A 19,297-nucleotide genomic window follows, 5' to 3' on the forward strand; every position below is an offset into this window, starting at 1 on the left:
CGGTAACCTGCAGGGCAGAAGCTCTGTCAAAGCTGTGGCCTCTCCATCCAGAGGCCTGTGAGGATTTCCCAACCACCCTCTCTGTTCCTGGGTCCCCTGCCTTGATGGCTCTTACTGGGAACCATAGGCGATCTTCCTTTGGACTCTTTCTCTGTGTATGCTAAAATTCAAGCTGTGTTGAGCTGATGCCCTGTCTGCCAAGATTTTGGAGGTCATTGATAAAAAGATGGATAGATGGATAGATACTCTGGTGAACAGAGTCCTTTCCAACGTCACCAAATTCACTCACCAGAATCATCCGCAGACAGTATTTTCAGGGCATTCCCAAAGCAGAGGTATTGTCATGGTGAGGTGCGGTGGTAACTGGGGAAAGGGGTCCTTAGCATGGTGTGCTGGTGACTGTGGAACAGCTGGCTCTCCAGGCGGAAAGAGCCCTGGGTCATAGCATTTGCTGATGAATATTCTCACCAGTTCACCTCACATGAATTGGGGTGCCTGGGCAGCGCAGACGGGCACTACCCTACCCCAGGTGGTAACTCGATCCCAGAAGAGCTGCGTGATCCTGCCCATGAGACTCCAGAGGACTCCAGAAGAATCTCCACTGCCAGATCAGGGTCACGGAACAATGTCGGACAGGCGGAGCGGGCACCGTGCAGGGCCAGGTCTGGGAGAGCGTCAGAAGCTGCTAGGGCCTGTCCTCCCGGAACTGGGCCACTGTGGGCCTTTCATCTCCCGCCTCCCTTTCTGCACCACTCCTGCGGCTGCCTGCCTCTGCCCCTTCCCACCCCACCACCCCCAGTGCGGCAATTACGGCGCTAATTAGGCTGCTTTGATCATCTTTAGAAATGGCCACATTGGGGAGGGACTCTGCCAAGCAATTAGGGGCAGAGGGGTGGGGAGCTCCAGGGCTTCCTCAGGGGGTGGGGCTGCTGAGAAACCCCAGACACCCCCTGCCCTCCTCCCTCCAGGAGCATCTGCCCCCGTCATAGCTGTAAGCTCCTCAGGGGGTAGAGGCAGATGGGGATCCCCCCCCATCTCAGCCCTGAAGCCAGGGCCCGCCCCCACCCAGCAGCCCCCCTCTGCCTGGCCTGCAGCCCAACCGTCAGCTCTTCTTCCCTGTCTTGGCCCCTTTGATGGAGCCGCAGAAACAAGGGCTCCTTTGACAGAAGGGGGGCTCAGAGCTGGGATGATGAGACTTGAAAGGTGAAGGTCAAGCCCACTACTCCACTCCTCCCCCAGTCTTGGCCACCCTCCCATGCACCCCTCCCCCAGGCTGTCCTCTATAAAGACCCCGCAGCCCCGTTCCCCTGTGGGCTCCTAGGAGTTAAGGGCCAGGTGAGGGCTGACCAGGGAGGCGGGTAATTTTGATGTAAGAGAACAGGGTCAGATGATTTGAGGGACAAGAATTCAGTGCCTGGGGGCCGAAAGGCAGCAGAAGGCGGGCACCAAAGGATAGGCACCCGGAAGGTAGACTCCGAGGAGGAGAGAGGACGGGGGTCTCTCACCTCAGCTCCTGGTCACCATGCTGCTGGCTGTGCTGCTACTGCTACCTCTCCCAAGTTCATGGTTTGCTCACGGGCACCCACTGTACACGCGCCTGCCCCCCAGCACCCTGCAAGGTAAGCCCAGGCTGGTCTGAGAGCCGCGGAATCGGGAAGAACGTAGAGGAAGTGGGACCCTGGGCGGACGGGGACAGAAGAGCTTGTCACCCCTACTCATAAGGACCTTTGGCCCCTTCTGCCCACCCTGCTGCGAGAAGGGGCCAAGAACGGAGATATAGGTGGGAGAGGAGGGGTGTGGCGAGAGAGGGAAGGGGAGCTGTCAAGCATGCCGAAAGGAATGGAGAGAAGGCCCCGTGGAGCAGAGAGAAACAGCCCGGGGCAGTATCACACCCTTGGCTGTCCTGGCCGAAGGTAGGCCACTCAAACACAGCTTCTTTCAGTCAATAAGACTGAGTTCTGTGATGTATCTTTGGGGTGGTGTCTTTAAAAAAATTGTTAAGGAAAAGCACCTTTCAAAGATTCCAGTCCAACTCAGTTGAATTAGGGAGATATCTTGGGCTGAGAACCTGGGACCATGGGCTCTGAGTGCTGGGCCCAGCTTCCCAGGGCCTCACTCACCTCATTTTGTCCCAGGCTTGTGGGTCTCCTGAGGCAGGGCTCAGGGCTGGGACCAGGAGGATAAGGCTGAGGCTCTTCCCCAACAACGCATGATTGTGTGCCCCCTGTCCTAGCAGTTCTGTCAGCCCAGGGGACTCAGGCGTTGCAGGCAGCCCAGAGGAGTGCCCAGTGGGCAATAAACCGAGTGGCGATGGAGATCCAGCACAGATCGCACGAGTGCCGAGGTGCCCACCCTGCCCCCCATGCCCCACTGAACTTGCTGCCTACCCTGGGCCCATTCTGCTGCCCCTGTCCCTTCCCTTCAGCCTTAACTCCCCTCTTGGGGGCAGAGACTGAGTTGGGCCGCAACCAAGACGATATTTGTGAAGGTCCGTCTCTCCAAGTGGAAGGGACTTGCTAGGCTTGGGGCATGGCCTGTGCAAAGGCAGGGAGGCAGAAACACTCTGTGCTCCTGTGGTGACCAGGAGAAGTTCATGGTTGTTGAAATAGAACCTGTGTGGGCTGGAGGGCTGAGAGACGGGGAGAAAGAGGCTCGGCCCAGCCTGGGGTGAGGACGGGCGAGAGGGCGGCAGTAAGACTCAGCGCTGTTTCTCCGCAGGATCTGGGCGCCCCAGGCTTCAAGCTCCCCTCCAGGACCCACCTGAGCCAGGTGAGGCTGGAAAGGCTGGAGAGGGCAGGCCTGAGAGCCCGGTGGGCCTCGAAGGCGAGGATGGCCAGAACATGTCTCTCGTAACACCCCTTGCCCCTTTCTAGGGCGGTGCGGCGAGAGGCGCCCGAGCACTGCCAACGTGACGCGGGCCCACGGCCGCATCGTCGGGGGCAGCGCGGCGCCGCCCGGGGCCTGGCCCTGGCTGGTGAGGCTGCAGCTCGGCGGGCAGCCTCTGTGCGGCGGCGTCCTGGTAGCGGCGTCCTGGGTGCTCACGGCAGCGCACTGCTTTGTGGGGTAAGTAGGGCCCCCAGGCCCTGCCCAGCCGGGGTCCCCAGCGCTGGGCCCCGCACCTGCCGGGTTGTCCGGCGGGCGACGCGCGGGAAAGGTGGTCTCTGCTGCCCCCTGGCGGCTGCCGGCCCCAGGCTGCCCTGTCTCAAGGGGCAGAGCGCGCCCCGCCAGGATGCCAGCCCGGAGGGGGTGGCACTGCCGGGCGCGTTCGCCCCTCTGGGACAGGACCCCTCCCCGGCCCGCCCTCCCTGCCCCCAAGTAGAGAAAGCCCTGCGTGCGGGCGGAGGGGTAGGGTCTCCGAGGGGCCTGCTGCGTGTGCCCCTGTCCTTACTGCGTCTCAGCCACCGCTCGTCCCGCAGCGCCCCGAATGAGCTTCTGTGGACTGTGACGCTGGCCGAGGGGCCCCGGGGGGAGCAAGCGGAGGAGGTGCCAGTGAACCGCATCCTGCCCCACCCCAAGGTAAGAAGGCAGTCTCCAGGCCCCCAAGGCTGGGAACCGCACCCCCACTCGCGCCTCCTTGACCCTGCGCCGCCTCCCCCTCCTCAGTTTGACCCGCAGACCTTCCACAACGACCTGGCCCTGGTGCAGCTGTGGACGCCGGTGAGCCCGGGGGGGCCGGCGCGCCCCGTGTGCCTGCCCCAGGAGCCCCAGGAGCCCCCTGCCGGCACCGCCTGCGCCATCGCGGGCTGGGGGGCCCTCTTCGAAGGTACTGGGCGTGGGTGAGCCGGCGCGTGGTGGGAAGAATTGGAGGTCCGAGGTAATAGAGTGTGGGGAGGCCGGGTTGCCTTGGAAAAATGCTGCCTGCTCTTTCAAAGGGGGAGGAATCAAGGGGGGTGGTGGGAAGGGGACACTCAAGGCAGAGCTCTTGCCCTCCAAACCTGAGCCTTCCACCCCTTCCCTGCAGACGGGCCTGAGGCTGAGGCAGTGAGAGAGGCCCGTGTTCCCCTGCTCAGCGCCGACACCTGCCGAAGGGCCCTGGGGCCCGGGCTGCGCCCCAGCACCATGCTCTGCGCCGGGTACCTGGCGGGGGGCGTTGACTCGTGCCAGGTATGAACCTAGTCTGATGAGAAAAGGCCGGCTGAGCCTCCCCAGGGCCACGACGGCCTCCTTTCCTTCCACAACTGGCTGTCACTCGACTTCTCTGAGCCTCTCTGTCCTCATCGCTAAAATGGATACAAGTGGCAAGCTCACGCCTGCCAGGCGTAAGGCGGGCGTCACAGGGGGCAGGTGAAGGCAGCGTCCTCTCTCTTGGCCCCGCAGGGTGACTCGGGAGGCCCCCTGACCTGTTCTGAGCCTGGCCCCCGCCCTAGAGAAGTCCTGTTCGGAGTCACCTCCTGGGGGGACGGCTGCGGGGAGCCAGGGAAGCCCGGAGTCTACACCCGCGTGGCCGTGTTCAAGGACTGGCTCCAGGAGCAGATGAGCTGTGAGCACTCTCTTTCCAATGCCCCGTCCCCAGTGTCCCAACGGACAACCGTGGGACAAGCCCGTTTCCACCCGGCCCGTGCCCATTCCCAGCTCCCTTCTGCCTCGGCAAAGCCTGTCTCCCTCCGGGGAAGGAGTGTGGGAGCTAGGGCCCCAAACGGAGGGTGAGCTGACCACTGTCCCGCCCGCAGCAGCCTCCTCCAGCCGCGAGCCCAGCTGCAGGGAGCTTCTGGCCTGGGAACCCCCCCAGGAACTGCAGGCAGACACCGCCCGGCTCTGCGCCTTCTATGCCCGCCTGTGCCCGGGGTCCCAGGGCGCCTGTGCGCGCTTGGCGCACCAGCAGTGCCTGCAGCGCCGGCGGCGATGCGGTCAGTTCTGTTCACCGGGACCGGGACGGGGGGCGGAGGGAAAGGGGCCTGGCCAGCCTCTGACCGCCGCTGCGACTCCTGTACGGTCTGCAGAGCTGCGCTCGCTGGCGCACACGCTGCTGGGCCTGCTGCGGAACGCCCAGGAGCTGCTCGGCCCGCGCCCGGGGCTGCGGCGCCTGGCCCCCGCCCTGGCTCGCCCCGCTCCAGCGCTCCAGGAGTCTCCCCGGCACCCTGCCCGCGAGCTGCGGCTGCACTCAGGTACCCCGCGCCCTCCAGCCCAGCCCAGCCCTGGCCCGGCCCCACCCGCGCGGCGGAGCCACTTTCTCCGGCCGAGGAGGTCCCCTAACCCTGTGCCTCCCCAGGATCGCGGGCTGCAGGCACTCGATTCCCGAAGTGGAGGCCGGAGCCGCGCAGAGAAGCCAATGGTAATGACGCCCTCTGCCGACCTTCGGGAGGGGATAGGTCGAGGGCCTGGATGAGGTCGGAAGCGCTTTTAGGCAGCTCCGGGAAGCACTTACCCGGTGGGGCAACAGAGTGAACTCACTCTCCCCTCCCCGCCACAGAGGGTAAGACTCTTTTGGAGGACTTGTGGTTTTAGCTCTCATCAGTGTCAAACAGGGATGCTTTGCCTGGTGTTACTGCTTAACTTCCCCGAGCCTCAGTTTCCCCATCTATATCATAAGAGGCTAAGTGTGTCCCCTGGGAGGCCGTCCTGAAGTGCTGGTGGGAGTGCCACCTCCAGTTCCATACCGCATCCGTTCATCATTCCCCGGGCCTCTCCTCTTCCTCCAGGCTGCCCTGGGCTGGAGCCCCTGCGACAGAAGTTGGCTGCCCTGCAGGGGGCCCATGCCTGGATCCTGCAGGTCCCCTCGGAGCACCTGGCCATGAACTTTCATGAGGTAGGCCCCCAGGCTTCCAGACTCCTTCACGGTGGCCTGGGAAGGCTGAGACCTAGCCCAGGGAAGGTGCAGAGAGCTCAGCCCCGATGCCCTCCCAGCAGCCTGGGGTCGCCTCTGCCCCTGCTCTGGGGGTAGGTAGAGGGAGTAGGGCCCGCGGAGTGTAAGCCAGGCCACTGGGGATGGTGGTGGGGAGAGTGAGTAGAGCGGTGGGTGGGGGTGTCCACAGGAGCGGGAAATGAGCAGGGTTTCGGGGAGAAAGGAAGGAGCATGGGTCTAGGTGAGAGTTTCTGGGGCCCGGGGCAGAGGGGGTGACCTCTGGGATTCCAACTCAGGGCCCCTGATCCCCACTCCTCCCTCTGTAGGTCCTGGCAGATCTGGGCTCCAAGACACTGACCGGGCTCTTCAGAGCCTGGGTGCGGGCAGGCTTGGGGGGTCGGCATGTGGCCTTCAGTGGCCTGGTGGGCCTGGAGCCGGCCACACTGGCTCGCAGCCTCCCCCGACTGCTGGTGCAGGCCCTGCAGGCCTTCCGCGTGGCTGCCCTGGCAGAAGGGGAGCCCGAGGGACACTGGATGGATGTAGGGCAGGGGCCTGGACTGGAGAGGAAGGGGCACCACCCACTCAACCCTCAGGTACCCCCCGCCAGGCAACCCTGAGCCATGTCTGGGCCCCCAGCCCCTGGGGAGGACCTACTGCTCCCAGGAGCTGAGAGCGGCTCGGGAGCATAATCACAAACTGTTGCTGCCATAGTGGCTGGGTGTGCGCGGGAGGGATGGGGTGGGGGTCCTGGGCCCTCCGTGTCTTCCCAGGTTTACAATCAGAGAATCACAGCTGCTTTAATAAATGTTATTTATAATACATGGAAACAACTCTGGAGCTTTCTTGGGACGGGACCTGGTGGGTGGACATTCAGTCTCAGGGGTGGGATCCAGGCAGGGCTGCCTCTGGAAGCAGTTGGCAAGGGTCACAGAGGCTGGAGAGAGGCTGTGAGGTCCCCATCTGAGACTATCTCCTGCCTCCTGAGAAGTGGCAGCAGCTGGCCTGCCTGTCGCCCCACCCCCTTGCATGGCTGCCCAGCGCTGGCCCCAGTGCCCAGCGTCTCCGCTCAGCGCCCTCCCCCTCCCCCCCACCGTCCTCCTAGCTCTGCCCCCTGCCGCTGAGCTGCAGGGAGTCCCAGCCTGGGATCTTTGCCTCACGTCCTTGGGCTCCTGGCCTGGCTGGCCCATCCCCCACCACCATGAGGTGTCAGATTGTGTTTCCGGCTGCCTCTTCCCTTTGACTCCCTCCTCCCCCAACACCTGTCCCCTCTCCCGCCCACCCTCATTCCACAGCCCTGTAGATGGGAGGGGCAGATGCAGGTCCCAGTCAGAGGGATGGGATGGAGGGGCCAGTGCTGACACTGGGGCTGCTGGCCACCCTGGCGGTGTGTGGTAAGGGTAGACATCCTCCCCACCCTGGGGTCCCCCGTGATGCCCACCCAGGCCCCACACGGTATGGCCTCCTCTCACTCCCCACTCCCACTCTGCCATCTCTCCCTGCTGGGGGGCTGCCTTCTGGGGTCCCCACTCCCAGGGAGTGGTTGGATTCCTCCCTGCTCATCCCAACCTCATGGTCCAGCAGGACCTCAGGGCAGCTTCCCTCCTGAGTCCCCTGCCCAGGGCCCCATTCAGTCCTTGTCCCTGACCCTCCCCAGGCATCTGGGGGCTGAACGAGGAGGAGCGGCTGATCCGGCACCTGTTTCAAGAGAAGGGCTACAACAAGGAGCTCCGGCCCGTGGCACACAAAGAGGAGAGTGTGGACGTCACCCTGGCCCTCACGCTCTCCAACCTCATCTCCCTGGTGAGAGGCCCTCTGCTGCTGGGTTGGGAGGGAGAGCAGGGACAGCTTCCCAGGACCAGGATAGCCATGGAGGAAAACAGAAGCCCCGGCCTGGACTATGGCGGCTCCCTTTCTGGGAAATGTGCTGGAGCCGCTCTGTGCCCTGACAGGCTGCTGTCCTGCCCCTCCAGTGTAAGCTCTGGGGTGTCCTCCATCCACACCCATAGCACGACCCATCTGTGACACACTTCAGAGGCCACCGGTCCTCTCTGCTCCCTAGCTGCCCGCCCACTCCTGACTGCGAGTGATCAGGGCCCAGATGCCATGGTGTCCCTGGGTGCCAGTTGAGAGTGGGTGAATGTAGGCTGGGCGTGGTGGATTACGCCTGTAATCTCAGCACTTTGGGAGGCCAAGGTGGGCGGATTACCTGAGGTCAGGAGTTCGAGACCAGCCTGGCCAACATAGTGAAACCCTGTCTCTACTAAAAATATAAAAATTAGCTGGGTGTGATGGCATGCACCTGTAATCCCAGCTACTAGGGAGGCTGAGGCAGGAGAATTCCTTGAACCAAAGAGGCAGAGGTTGCAGGTTGCAGTGAGCCAAGATCGTGCCACTGCACTCCAGCCTGGGCAATTGAACAAGATTCAAAAAAAAAAAAAAAAATACAGAGACAGTGGGTGAATGTGTGTGGATAAAAGAATGATATGGCCCTGAAGGATGGCCCTACCGTCTAATTACAGAAAGAAGTTGAGGAGACCCTCACTACCAATGTGTGGATAGAGCACGTAAGAATGCCCCTCCCAGCTGGGCGCGGTGGCTCATGCCTGTAATCCCAGCACTTTGGGAGGTCGAGGCGGGCAGATCACGAGGTCAGGAGATCAAGACCATCCTGGCTAACACGGTGAAACCCCGTCTCTACTAAAAATACAAAAAATTAGCCGTACGTGGTGGTGGGCGCTGGTAGTTCCAGCTACTCGGGAGGCTGAGGCAGGAGAATGGAGAATGGTGTGAACCCAGGAGGCGGAGCTTGCAGTGAGTTGAGATGGTGCCACTGCACTCCAGCCTGGGTGACAGAGCAAGACTCCATCTCAAAAACAAAAAATAATGCCCCTCCCAGAGCTGGTGGGATAGCGGGAATGCAGGGTTCCAGGCTGCTTCCACTTGGAGATCCCATCTGCCTTGGACACTGTCCCCCAGGAGGGGTTGGTGCCTCCCTACAGAGAAGCCCCAGGCCCAACTGTCCTTCCCCCACCTAGTGCCCTCACCAGCCCCTAGTGCCACCTTCAAGTGGATTAGGATTCACATGTTGGAAAACTGCCACTTTATCTTGGTTTTTATTAGAAAACATTCTCCTCCTGTCTGTCAAAAGTCCACAATACAAACACAAATCTCCTATGCTCACAGTGGAAATAATGCTCCCTTAGTTGTGCAGTGAGCATCCTGCACAGCTGTCCATGACAGACCTGAATCCACACTCTGTACCTGCCTTCCCCAAACCTCTTTTGTCACAGCTCTCAGACCCTGTTCAGTCTTCTCTCAGGGAAGTAGGGGGAGCCAGGAGCCTGGACAGCTGCAGAGTGCACTGCTGACATGCCTTTGGGATTCCAGGGCTGGACAGACAACCGGCTGAAGTGGAATGCTGAAGAATTTGGAAACATCAGTGTCCTGCGCCTCCCCCCAGACATGGTGTGGCTCCCAGAGATTGTGCTGGAGAACAAGTTGAGCCAAGCCCTCCCTGACCTCCTCTCTGTCACCCTGCCTCCTTTCCTTAAGCCTCCTCTGCATCCCCCAACTCTGCCAGTCCTGAGTCGCCAGAGCTCACTGTGGTTCTTGTCCCTGTTCCCCAGCAATGATGGCTCCTTCCAGATCTCCTACTCCTGCAACGTGCTTGTCTACAACTACGGCTTTGTGTACTGGCTGCCACCTGCCATCTTCCGCTCCTCCTGCCCCATCTCTGTCACCTATTTCCCCTTCGACTGGCAGAACTGCTCCCTCAAGTTCAGGTGCTCCCATTTATCCAGCCATCCCTCACCCCAAAGCACCCTACCAGGGGCTGAAGGAGGTGACTGAAGCACCCCCAGACAGAGGCCCCTGCCCTGTCCGGATTAGTGCTGCCCTCCCCACAATGGTCCTCCCTTACTAACCTTTCCCTGCTCTGTGGCCCCAGCCAGTGACTGAGTGTCACTCTCTGCCCATTGCCTTCCCCAGTTCCCTCAAGTACACGGCCAAAGAGATCACCCTGAGCCTGAAGCAGGATGCTGAAGAGAACCGCACCTACCCCGTGGAGTGGATCATCATTGACCCTGAAGGCTTCACAGGTGCTGGGAGCAGCCACCAGTGGGTGGGCAGGTCCCTCAGACACACACACACAGACACACTGGCACTGCCCACCCAAGAGATACACACGTGCACACACACATACCTAGAACACCGATACACAGCTACTCACACACGCAGCTAGACACAGAGGGGCAGACACATGCCCGCCCACAGAGAAGCACACAGACACTCACACTTCCTGAATGCAAAGCTATCCCAAAGGCAGAGACAGACGGTGCCAGTGCCCTCCCCCGCCCCTGCCGAGGCCCGGAAGTCATGCTTCTCACACATGAGATGCCTGTGGCTGACAGGGGTTTAGTGTTTCCTGTGCCTGGTGAACCCAGGGGTGTGGTTGGCATGAGGGCTGTGTCATCCTGATGGGGGGTGTCTGCCACCCCTCCTGACATCCTCATCCCTGATCTGTACCCAGGCTCGGATTCTCCATGGGGCCTACCGCTCACCCCGTCCATCAGAAGGGACCCTGTCTCACTGTCTCAGGCTGGCACATCATGGCAGGGATAGTTTTACTGTCACTGGCTCGTTATCCCCCAGGCCCAGGCCGAGGAGGAGTGGCTCAATTAATGTCCAGGAGTTTTTTTTTTTTTGTTACTCAGGAAGACAGGCTCAATATCTGAGAGCATTTGTTTGACTTGGTCTCTTTAATCTGCAATACCTATTTTTGGCTCGTGTATCTTTTCAGCCAAAAGATACTCCTTATTTGAGCCCTGTATGGCCTCAGCTTCTACTTTTTCCGAAAAGATAAAAAAGAAATCAGTCACAGAGGAAGACGGAAACTTCCATCCCGACGCCCCAGGGAACGACACCCAGCCGGCCGAGTCTCTGGACTGGCTTGCCCCGCCCAGCCCCTCATTCTGTCCCCAGGCCCTGCCTAGCCCCTTTGGCCTGGCCTGACCCTAAGGTGTCCATGTACCGCCCTCAGAGAACGGGGAGTGGGAGATAGTGCACCGGCCGGCCAGGGTCAACGTGGACCCCAGAGCCCCTCTGGACAGCCCCAGCCGCCAGGACGTCACCTTCTACCTCATCATCCGCCGCAAGCCCCTCTTCTACATCATCAACATCTTGGTGCCCTGTGTGCTCATCTCCTTCATGGTCAACCTGGTCTTCTACCTACCGGCCGACAGTGAGCCTCCAGGCCCTGTTCCCTGCTCCCCCTCCCCATGCCCACCTGAACAGGGCCAGCCCCAGCCCTGCCCCCTCACTTCCTCCTGGGAGCCACCTGAGATTTCCATTCCTGGAGCTCCCTGCCTGGGCCAGGTGTGAGGGCCAGGTGGACACCCAGAGGGAGGGCTGTATGATTCTGGGCGACATCCCCAAATGGACAGGGCAGGGCATCTCCAAGATGCTACTTCCCATGGACTCGCAGAAGAACTGCTAAACTGTCCCTCTGTCAGAGCAGAGACTAAGTCCCTCACGGTCACCAGTATGTGGCCTTGAGCCTGGCACACAGGAGGCCCTCAACTACTGAACCAGTGGGTGAATAACAGGGTCTCTGGGACAGTAGGGTGTGAGGCAGAAAACCTGTCTATGCTCACCTGACTCTAGGAGGCAGTGGTTTACAAGTTCAGAATATTTACTATGAGCAGGGCATAGTGAGTCCCAGCGTCAAAGGCCACCCAGCCCCTGCCCCTGGCGGGACTTCAGGAGGGAGAAGGGGGGCACCTTCCATCTGCAGTGGGGTTGGGAGAGCTCCTAGAGGAGGTGGAGAGGAGGTGGAGTTGGAATGGACTTGAGCAGGATTGGGTGGGGCTACCCTCAGCAGGAGGAGCAATGCTGATGAGGAGGCGGGCCAGGCAGGGGCTGAGGGGGCCTCAGCAGGGGAGCCCCCCATCCTGCCCTTGCAGGAGCTCAGGTGGGAAGAGCAAGACAGCACTGGGCTGGGGTGTCTGAGTGAGGGGCTGGGAGTTGGGGTGTTATCCTGGTGCTATGAGGACACTCTGGTGCTTTCTGAGCAGGGAGTAATGCACACAGATCTGCGCTCCAGGAGGGTTCAGTGGCATGGGTGGGTTGTGACAGCTGATTTTCATGAGCACTTACCCAGTGCCAGGCAGAGTGATGTGTGTTAAACACACTCTCACCATATTCAACAGTTGAGAAAACTGATGCACAGAGAGGTTGGGCTACTTGCCCAAGGTCACCCAGCTAGTAAGTGGCAGAGCTGAGATTTGCACCCAGGGCCTGTAGCTCCATAACCCATGATTTTCATCAGGGCACCATGGTACTACAGAGGTGCCAGGGGCCACAGCAGGACCCTCTAGGACTAGGGCCCCAAGGTCCTAGTTTCCCCAAAGAAGCTAAGTCTGGCTTCCCCAGGTGGTGAGAAGACATCAGTGGCCATTTCTGTGCTCCTGGCTCAGTCCGTCTTCCTGCTGCTCATCTCCAAGCGGCTGCCCGCCACATCCATGGCCATCCCCCTTATCGGCAAGTGAGTGATGCCCAAGCCCGGCCCCACCCTGCTTGCCCAGCCCAGCCCTGGGGGCTCCAAGCTGAGTGTGTGCCCACAGGTTCCTGCTCTTCGGCATGGTGCTGGTCACCATGGTTGTGGTGATCTGTGTCATCGTGCTCAACATCCACTTCCGAACACCCAGCACCCATGTGCTGTCTGAGGGGGTCAAGAAGGTGAGTACTTGGCCCGGCGCCATGGCTCACCACTGTAATCCCAGTATTTTGGGAGGCTGAGGCGGGAGAATCTCTTGAGCCCAGGAGTTGGAGACTAGCCTGGGCAACATAGTGACACTCCCATCTCTACAAAAAAATCAAACAAAAAATTAGCCAGGTGTGGTGGCGCATGCTTGTAGTCCTAGCTACTCAAGAGGCTGAGGTGGATCACTTGAGCCTGGGAGGTCAAAGTTGCAGTGAGCTGTAATCGCCCCAGGGCACTCCAGCCTGGGCAACAGAGTGAGACCTTGTCTCAAAAAAAAAAAAGAAATGAGCACTCTCAATAGCCAAAAGCTGGAGATTGAGCCAGGTACAGTAGTTCACACCTAGAGTCTCAGCTACTCAGGAGGCTGAAGTGGGAGGATCCCTGGAACCCAGGAGTTGGAGGTTGCAATGTGCTATGATCACATCACTGCACCCCAGTCTGGGCAACAGATTGAGACCCCATCTCTAAAAAAAAAAAAAAAAAAAAAGCAGGGGCCGGCCGTGGTAGCTCACGCCTGTAATCCCAGCACTTTGGGAGGCTGAGGCGGGTGGATCACCTGAGGTCAGGAGTTTGAGACCACCCTGGCCAACATGGTGAAACCCCATCTCTACTAAAAATACAAAAATTAGCCAGGCATGATAGCATGTGTTTGTAATCCCAGCTACTCGGGGGGCTGAGGTACGAGAATTGCTTGAACCTGGGAGGTGGAGGTTGCAGTGAGCCAAGATCCCACCACTGCACTCCAGCCTGGGCGACAAGAGCGAAACTCTGTCTCCAAAAAAAAAAAAAATCTGGAAGTTGTCCAAAGGCCATCTGTAGAATGGATAAAGACACTGGACACATACTCCCACAGGAGTGCTGCTCAGCAGTGCAGAAGCACCGCGGCTACTGCACCCCTGCATGCGTGAACCTCCTGGCAGATTGATCCGTGAAAGAAACCAGACGCAGCGGCACATGCTGCAGGCCTCACTTTGTAAGAAGTTCAAGAACAGGCCAAATCAATGTTTGGTGATAGAAGTCAGAATGGTGGCTATCTCTGGGGCTGGGAGGGAACTGAGCGGGGGCAGGTATGAGGTAGATTTTTGGGGATCATGCTCACTATCTCATCACTGGGGATTTACCCAGTGGAATGCATCTGTAAAAATTCATCTAGCTGTATACTTAATGTGTTCATTCCACTGTATGCTGCAACTCAGAAGGAAGAAGGGGAGGACTGAGTGGGCAGGGTGCCGGGAGAGGGATGCCCTTGCCTCTCGGCTACTGCAGGGCTGGCTGGCTGTTCTGGGACAGCTGAAGTCAGTTTAGCAACTCTTTTTTTTTTTTTTTTTTTGAGATGGAGTCTCCCTCTGTCGCCCAGGCTGGAGTACCATGGTTCGATCTCAGCTCACTGCAACCTCTGCCTCCCAGGTTCAAATGATTCTCATGCCTCACCCTCCTGAGTAGCTGGGATTATAGGCACCTGCCACCATGCCCAGCTAATTTTTGCATTTTTAGTAGAGATGGGGTTTTGCCATGTTGGCCAGGCTGGTCTCGAACTCCTGACCTCAAGTGATCCACCTGCCTTGGCTTTCCAAACAGTTGGGAGTATAGGCGTGAGCCACCATGACCGGCCTTAGCAACTCTTTTCTTTTCAGCATTTGATGGGGGAGACTGTAGCATTTGGAGCATTTACCTTAGTTTTTGGTCTTTAATTAATCATTTTTAGTGAATGGGTTCTCCTCCGCACCATGGGTGATGTGGTCTCGAGAGCCGGAAGCAACCTACATATGCATCAGTAGGAGATCAGGGAATCAATGACAGAGTCAGATGGGCGAGCACTTTGTGGCAGCCAGGAATGAAGTCACGTATGTTAGGACATATAAAGGTCACCCCATGCTTGTAAAATGGCCTTTCTTGGCTAGGCGCAGTGCCTCACGCCTGTAATTCCAGCACTTTGGGAGGCCGAGTTGGGCGGATCACGAGGTCAAGAGAGCAAGACCATCCTGGCCAACATGGTGAAACCCCATCTCTGCTAAAAATACAAAAATTAGCTAGGCATGGTGGCATGTGCCTGTAGTCCCAACTACTTGGGAGGCTGAGACAGGGGAATCACTTGAACCCGGGAGGTGGAAGTTGCAGTGAGCCGAGATCACGCCACTGCACTCCAGCCTGGCGACAGTGAGACTCCATCTCAAAACAAAACAAAACAAAACAACAACAACAAAACGCCTTTCTTGTGGCCCCTTGACACGGCCCCAGCTCTTCCTGGAGACCCTGCCAGAGCTCCTGCACATGTCCCGCCCAGCAGAGGATGGACCCAGCCCTGGGGCCCTGGTGCGGAGGAGCAGCTCCCTGGGATACATCTCCAAGGCTGAGGAGTACTTCTTGCTCAAGTCCCGCAGCGACCTCATGTTTGAGAAGCAGTCAGAGCGGCACGGGCTGGCCAGGCGCCTCACCACTGCACGTGGGTTCCCGCTGGTCTTGGTTTTCAGCCCATCTGTGGGAGGTGGGGGCAGGCCTCACACCCACTCTGGCCCCTTGTCCATAGGCCGGCCCCCAGCAAGCTCTGAGCAGGCCCAGCAGGAACTCTTCAATGAGCTGAAGCCAGCTGTGGATGGGGCAAACTTCATTGTTAACCACATGAGGGACCAGAACAATTACAATGAGGTAAGGGACCACAGGACTGCCATGTACAGGTGTTCAAGTAGGGCACTGATTAAGTGTATTCTATCTTAAGAGGGCAGGGTTCCCCTTAGAGACACACACCAACTTAGATGAGGGAGTTAAGGTGATACAGATTCCAGGCCCCTCCCAGGGAGAGGGAACTCCTGCCTGGCACCCTATAGCAGCACTGGGGCCAGGCACACACACAGAGGCATACAGCTCCACCCTGTCCAGGCCACACTCTGAGCACCCCTTAGGGTCCCTTCTTTCTCCCAGCTGCCAATCATTTTCTGTCCCTACTCAGTTTCAAGCCTGATACTCCAGACAGAACCAGATGTTTTAAAGGTAGCCATATACGGTTATTCAACATTGTACAACTTCTAAAAATTCTCTCTTGAGAAAAGGCATCTTTTCCCAGTTCACATATGGGCTGGCAGCAGCCCTGACTTGCTGGATTGGGGAGAAAGAGGAGAGGGGTCTATCCACCTTCCTTAGCCCCTAGGAGAGACCCCTGGGCCTCAGTTCCTCTAGCCCCAGAACCCTGTGCTACAGCAGAGAGGGAGGCTATGGTCTGTTCTCTGCCTCCTCAACAGAGTGATCAGCCCTGCCTGTGGCCAGAGGTGCCTGGGACCTTGCTGGGGACAAGCCGGCAGTATCCTGCAAGCCAGAGGCAGCCTCTGCAGGCACACTGAGCCAGGCCTCTGCCTCCATGGCTGGGCCTCAGCTTGGGGGTGGGGCTCTGTGGCCTGAGGCCCTTCTCACCCCACTCTCTCTGCCCCTACCCACAGGAGAAAGACAGCTGGAACCGAGTGGCCCGCACAGTGGACCGCCTCTGCCTGTTTGTGGTGACGCCTGTTATGGTGGTGGGCACAGCCTGGATCTTCCTGCAGGGCGTTTACAACCAGCCACCGCCCCAGCCTTTTCCCGGGGACCCCTACTCCTACGACGTGCAGGACAAGCGCTTCATCTAGGGTGGGCCTGTGGGGGAGCCAGGAGACAGCAGGGTCTGAGAGAGGAGCCATGGTCCCTAATGAGACCCACTCATAGCCCTGAGGCTCACGCCCCTCAGACTGGGGAAGAGTCCAAGGAAGGAAGGGAACAGCTACTCCTCAATGCTCAATGGCTCCCCTGAAATCAAGACAGGGCCACCTGAGATGGTCTGAGGGTGGACACCGGCTACAGCAGGTGGGCAGGACGATCCGTGGGGAAGTAGGAGGCTGGCTCAGGGGCCAGGGAAGAGGCCACTCAGGGTGGCCTCACAGGGAGAACTCTGATAGGGGTGAGACAGATAGGGCCCCTTCTCTGCTCCTCCTCTTGCAAGGTGTGGGGTAGAGCAGGCAGGAATCTGCGCCTTCACTCCCTGGCTCCTCCAGCCTCCCTCTTCCCACCTACCCTTCAACCTTAGGCTTCTGAGGCCTCACCTGGGACTGAGGTTGAGGACACCTCCCTCCCTCCAGACCCCAGAGTCTCCTTTCCTAGCTCTTTCTGCCTTGACCACTCTGCCTAGGTCCCTTTGGGAAGTTGAGGACTGGAGTGGAAAGGTCAGGATTGACATCCACAAAGACTTGGGGTCAACCTGAGGTTGCACACACAATCCTAGAGGACCGGAATGCAGCACCTCTCCCCAAAGGGCCCCTGCCCCCCAGCATCTACTCCTCCCCAAAGTAGGGTTGTCATGCATTATTTGGGGCATAGTCTAAAAAAATCATTCGTTGTTTCTCTGAAATTTGTCCTGTATTTTTATTTGCTAAATCTAGCAACCCTATCCCAAAGACAGCCTCCATTCAATCCTATCCTGAGGGCCAAAGGCCAATACTGCAGGAATTGGGAGACAAGGGTCTGTTTGTATGGCAGCCCACCTCCAAGATGGCCCCGGTGATAGCCAGTATTCACACTCTTGTGCAGTCCCCTCACTCTGTACCAGGGTGGGTCTGGGTAACCAACAGAATGAGGCAGAAGTGATGGTACCTCACTTCCCAGATTCAGTTAGGAAAGACACTAGGGCCTCTTTCTGGCTCATTCACCCTCATTCTCACAGCAGTTGGATCTCTCACTTTGGGGAAGCCAGCTGGCACGTTGAGGAGCCCTATGGAGAGGCCCACACGGCAAGGAAATAAGGCCTCCTGCCATCAGCCCCGTGAGCAAAGGTGGAAGTGGATCCTCTGCCCCAGTAGGGCCTTTGGATGAGATCACAGCCCAGTAGACATCTTACGTGCAGCACCATGAAAGTCCCTAAGCCAGAACCACCAGCTAAGTGGCTCCTGGATTCCTGATCCCCCAGAAACTGTGTGAGATAATAAATGTGTGTTGTTTTAAGTAACAAAGTTTTGGTGTCATTTGTTATACCAGCAATGTGACCTTGAGTGAGCTGCTCTTCATCTCTTACCTTCCATTTTCTAATCTGCAAAATGTGTGTCTAGTGAGTCCTAGTCATGGGGTGTTGTGAAAATTGAATTTCTAGTAGTAGTATTTTCATGTGACCTGCACATTTAATGGGTGGTGATTTAACCCATTTCCCTCAGTGGGGAATTGGTGACTTCATTAACTCAGATATATAGAAGGTGAGATTTTTAATGTTTAGATGTAACCAAGGAAAAAGAAAAACCATTTAAAACCAAAACTGACCCCAGTAACTTCTGCCTTCCAGCATGAACTATATTCACAAAATTCAAGGTACAAATCTTTTATTTTCCTGTCTAAATAGGAAAGCCAGTTTGTTCTCACACCCGTCAGGTGAGCAGGAAGTCTGAGACTTCGCCAGGAATAGTCCATCAACTCAGGGAGGGTCCGTCTTAAGTACAGGGATGAGAGTGAGTCTAGGGCTCTCAGCCACAGTCTTTGCTTCTCTCTGCCTCATGGTGGCGCTGCTGGCAACAGGTCTTGGTTCAACCACCAGCTGAGTCCTCAGTTCTATTAGGCCCTGCTCAAGTGGCTGTGGACTTCCAGAGAAGACAACCCCAAAATGTCACACAAAACTGGGGGGGTGCCTCTTGCACAGGCTCCCAGGGAAACCACGGTTTCCACCAGCAGCACCCGCTCCCCCAGCACCGTGGTGCTCTCAGGACTGGTCCACTCTGACTGACATGGAACTCCATATTCTGTCCCCAGGAAGTCATGCTCATGGGCACAGCTTTCCGGGAAGCCAGAGGGTGTTCCTTACTCTCTCCAGACCAACAGGGCTATACCTGCTCTCTTTCAATGGACAGTGAATCAGTAATACACTGGGATGCAAGGAACAGAAAGCTCAAGGAATTGTAGTTTAAACACAAAAGGTTTCCTTTTTCTCACATAATAATAGGGAGGCGGAGGTGATCACATCGCCTCAGCTGTCTAACAAAGCTATCAGGGACCCAGGCACTTTGCCATCTGCCCAGCCCTGCCTCCATGGCAAGCTGGCTTCTGTCCTCAGACCTATTGGCCCCAGGTTGCGAGCTGACAGCAACAGCTGCACAATTAGAACCTATGTTCAGGCAGAAAAGGGCCAGCCATTTCTGACCCCTTTCATCAAGAAGCAAAACTTTTCCAGAGGCCGGACATAGTGGCTCACGCCTGTAATCACAGCACTTTGGGAGGCCAAGGCGGCTGGATCACCTGAGGTAAAGAGTTCAAGACCAGGCTGGCCAACATGATGAAATCCCCTCTCTACTAAAAACACAAAAATTAGATGGGCGTGGTGGTGCCTGCCTGTAATCCCAGCTACTCAGGAGGCTGAGGCAAGAGAATCGCTTGAACCCAGGAGGCAGAGGTTGCAGTGAGCCGAGATCAAGCCATCGTACTACAGCCTTGGCAACAAGAGTGAAACTCCATCTCAAAAAACAAACAAACAAACAAAAAATAACTTTTACATAAAGTCCCTGCAGACATCCCACAGGTCAAAACATCACATGGCTAGCCTATCTGAAGGGAGACTAGAAAATGAGTATTTTGCTCTACCAGCCATTATAACAGAGGGTGGCAAAGGAGTAGTGTTAGATATTTCTCTGAATGGTCCTGTCCCTGCACACGTAACCCCTCCAAGAAACTGCCATTCCTCATTGATGATTTACCCTTCGGAGAACACCAAGAAGGCTTCTAGGCCATCTCTCCCAGAGCAGGGAGAGGGAGAAAACAGG

The 19,297-nt window shown here is 57.8% G+C and overlaps 2 protein-coding genes across 13 annotated transcripts; both read left to right on the plus strand.

Moving 5' to 3' along the window:
- Window positions 1–1,311: 1,311 nt before the first annotated feature.
- PRSS56 (serine protease 56) lies at window positions 1,312–6,612 on the plus strand. Of its 2 annotated transcripts, none has more exons than XM_045367896.2 (13): window positions 1,312–1,619; window positions 2,237–2,344; window positions 2,719–2,769; window positions 2,874–3,063; window positions 3,417–3,516; window positions 3,604–3,763; window positions 3,962–4,104; window positions 4,318–4,480; window positions 4,671–4,847; window positions 4,941–5,105; window positions 5,210–5,272; window positions 5,640–5,746; window positions 6,109–6,612. In XM_045367896.2, exons 1-13 carry the CDS (start codon window positions 1,523–1,525, stop codon window positions 6,397–6,399), a joined length of 1,815 nt encoding a protein of 604 aa, XP_045223831.2. In that variant the 5' UTR covers window positions 1,312–1,522; the 3' UTR covers window positions 6,400–6,612. The 2 variants fall into 2 exon arrangements, with proteins under 2 accessions (XP_045223831.2, XP_005574674.2); XM_005574617.4 differs by having other exon boundaries at window positions 4,674–4,847.
- A 289-nt stretch (window positions 6,613–6,901) lies between these two features.
- Window positions 6,902–17,509, plus strand: CHRND (cholinergic receptor nicotinic delta subunit). Of its 11 annotated transcripts, none has more exons than XM_045367899.2 (13): window positions 6,902–7,173; window positions 7,437–7,582; window positions 8,302–8,346; window positions 9,170–9,279; window positions 9,409–9,564; window positions 9,770–9,879; window positions 10,821–11,021; window positions 12,212–12,323; window positions 12,403–12,517; window positions 14,781–14,985; window positions 15,070–15,188; window positions 15,974–16,157; window positions 17,227–17,509. In XM_045367899.2, the coding sequence occupies exons 1-12, from the start codon at window positions 7,083–7,085 to the stop codon at window positions 16,154–16,156; spliced, it is 1,593 nt and encodes a 530-aa protein (XP_045223834.1). In that variant the 5' UTR covers window positions 6,902–7,082; the 3' UTR covers window position 16,157; window positions 17,227–17,509. The 11 variants fall into 11 exon arrangements, with proteins under 11 accessions (XP_045223834.1, XP_073866621.1, XP_065382324.1 ...); XM_045367898.3 differs by having other exon boundaries at window positions 7,111–7,173; window positions 17,224–17,509; XM_074010523.1 differs by having other exon boundaries at window positions 7,111–7,173; window positions 9,170–9,247.
- Window positions 17,510–19,297: the final 1,788 nt, after the last annotated feature.

This window comes from Macaca fascicularis, chromosome 12 (assembly GCF_037993035.2).
Source record: "Macaca fascicularis isolate 582-1 chromosome 12, T2T-MFA8v1.1".
NCBI lineage: Eukaryota > Metazoa > Chordata > Mammalia > Primates > Cercopithecidae > Macaca > Macaca fascicularis.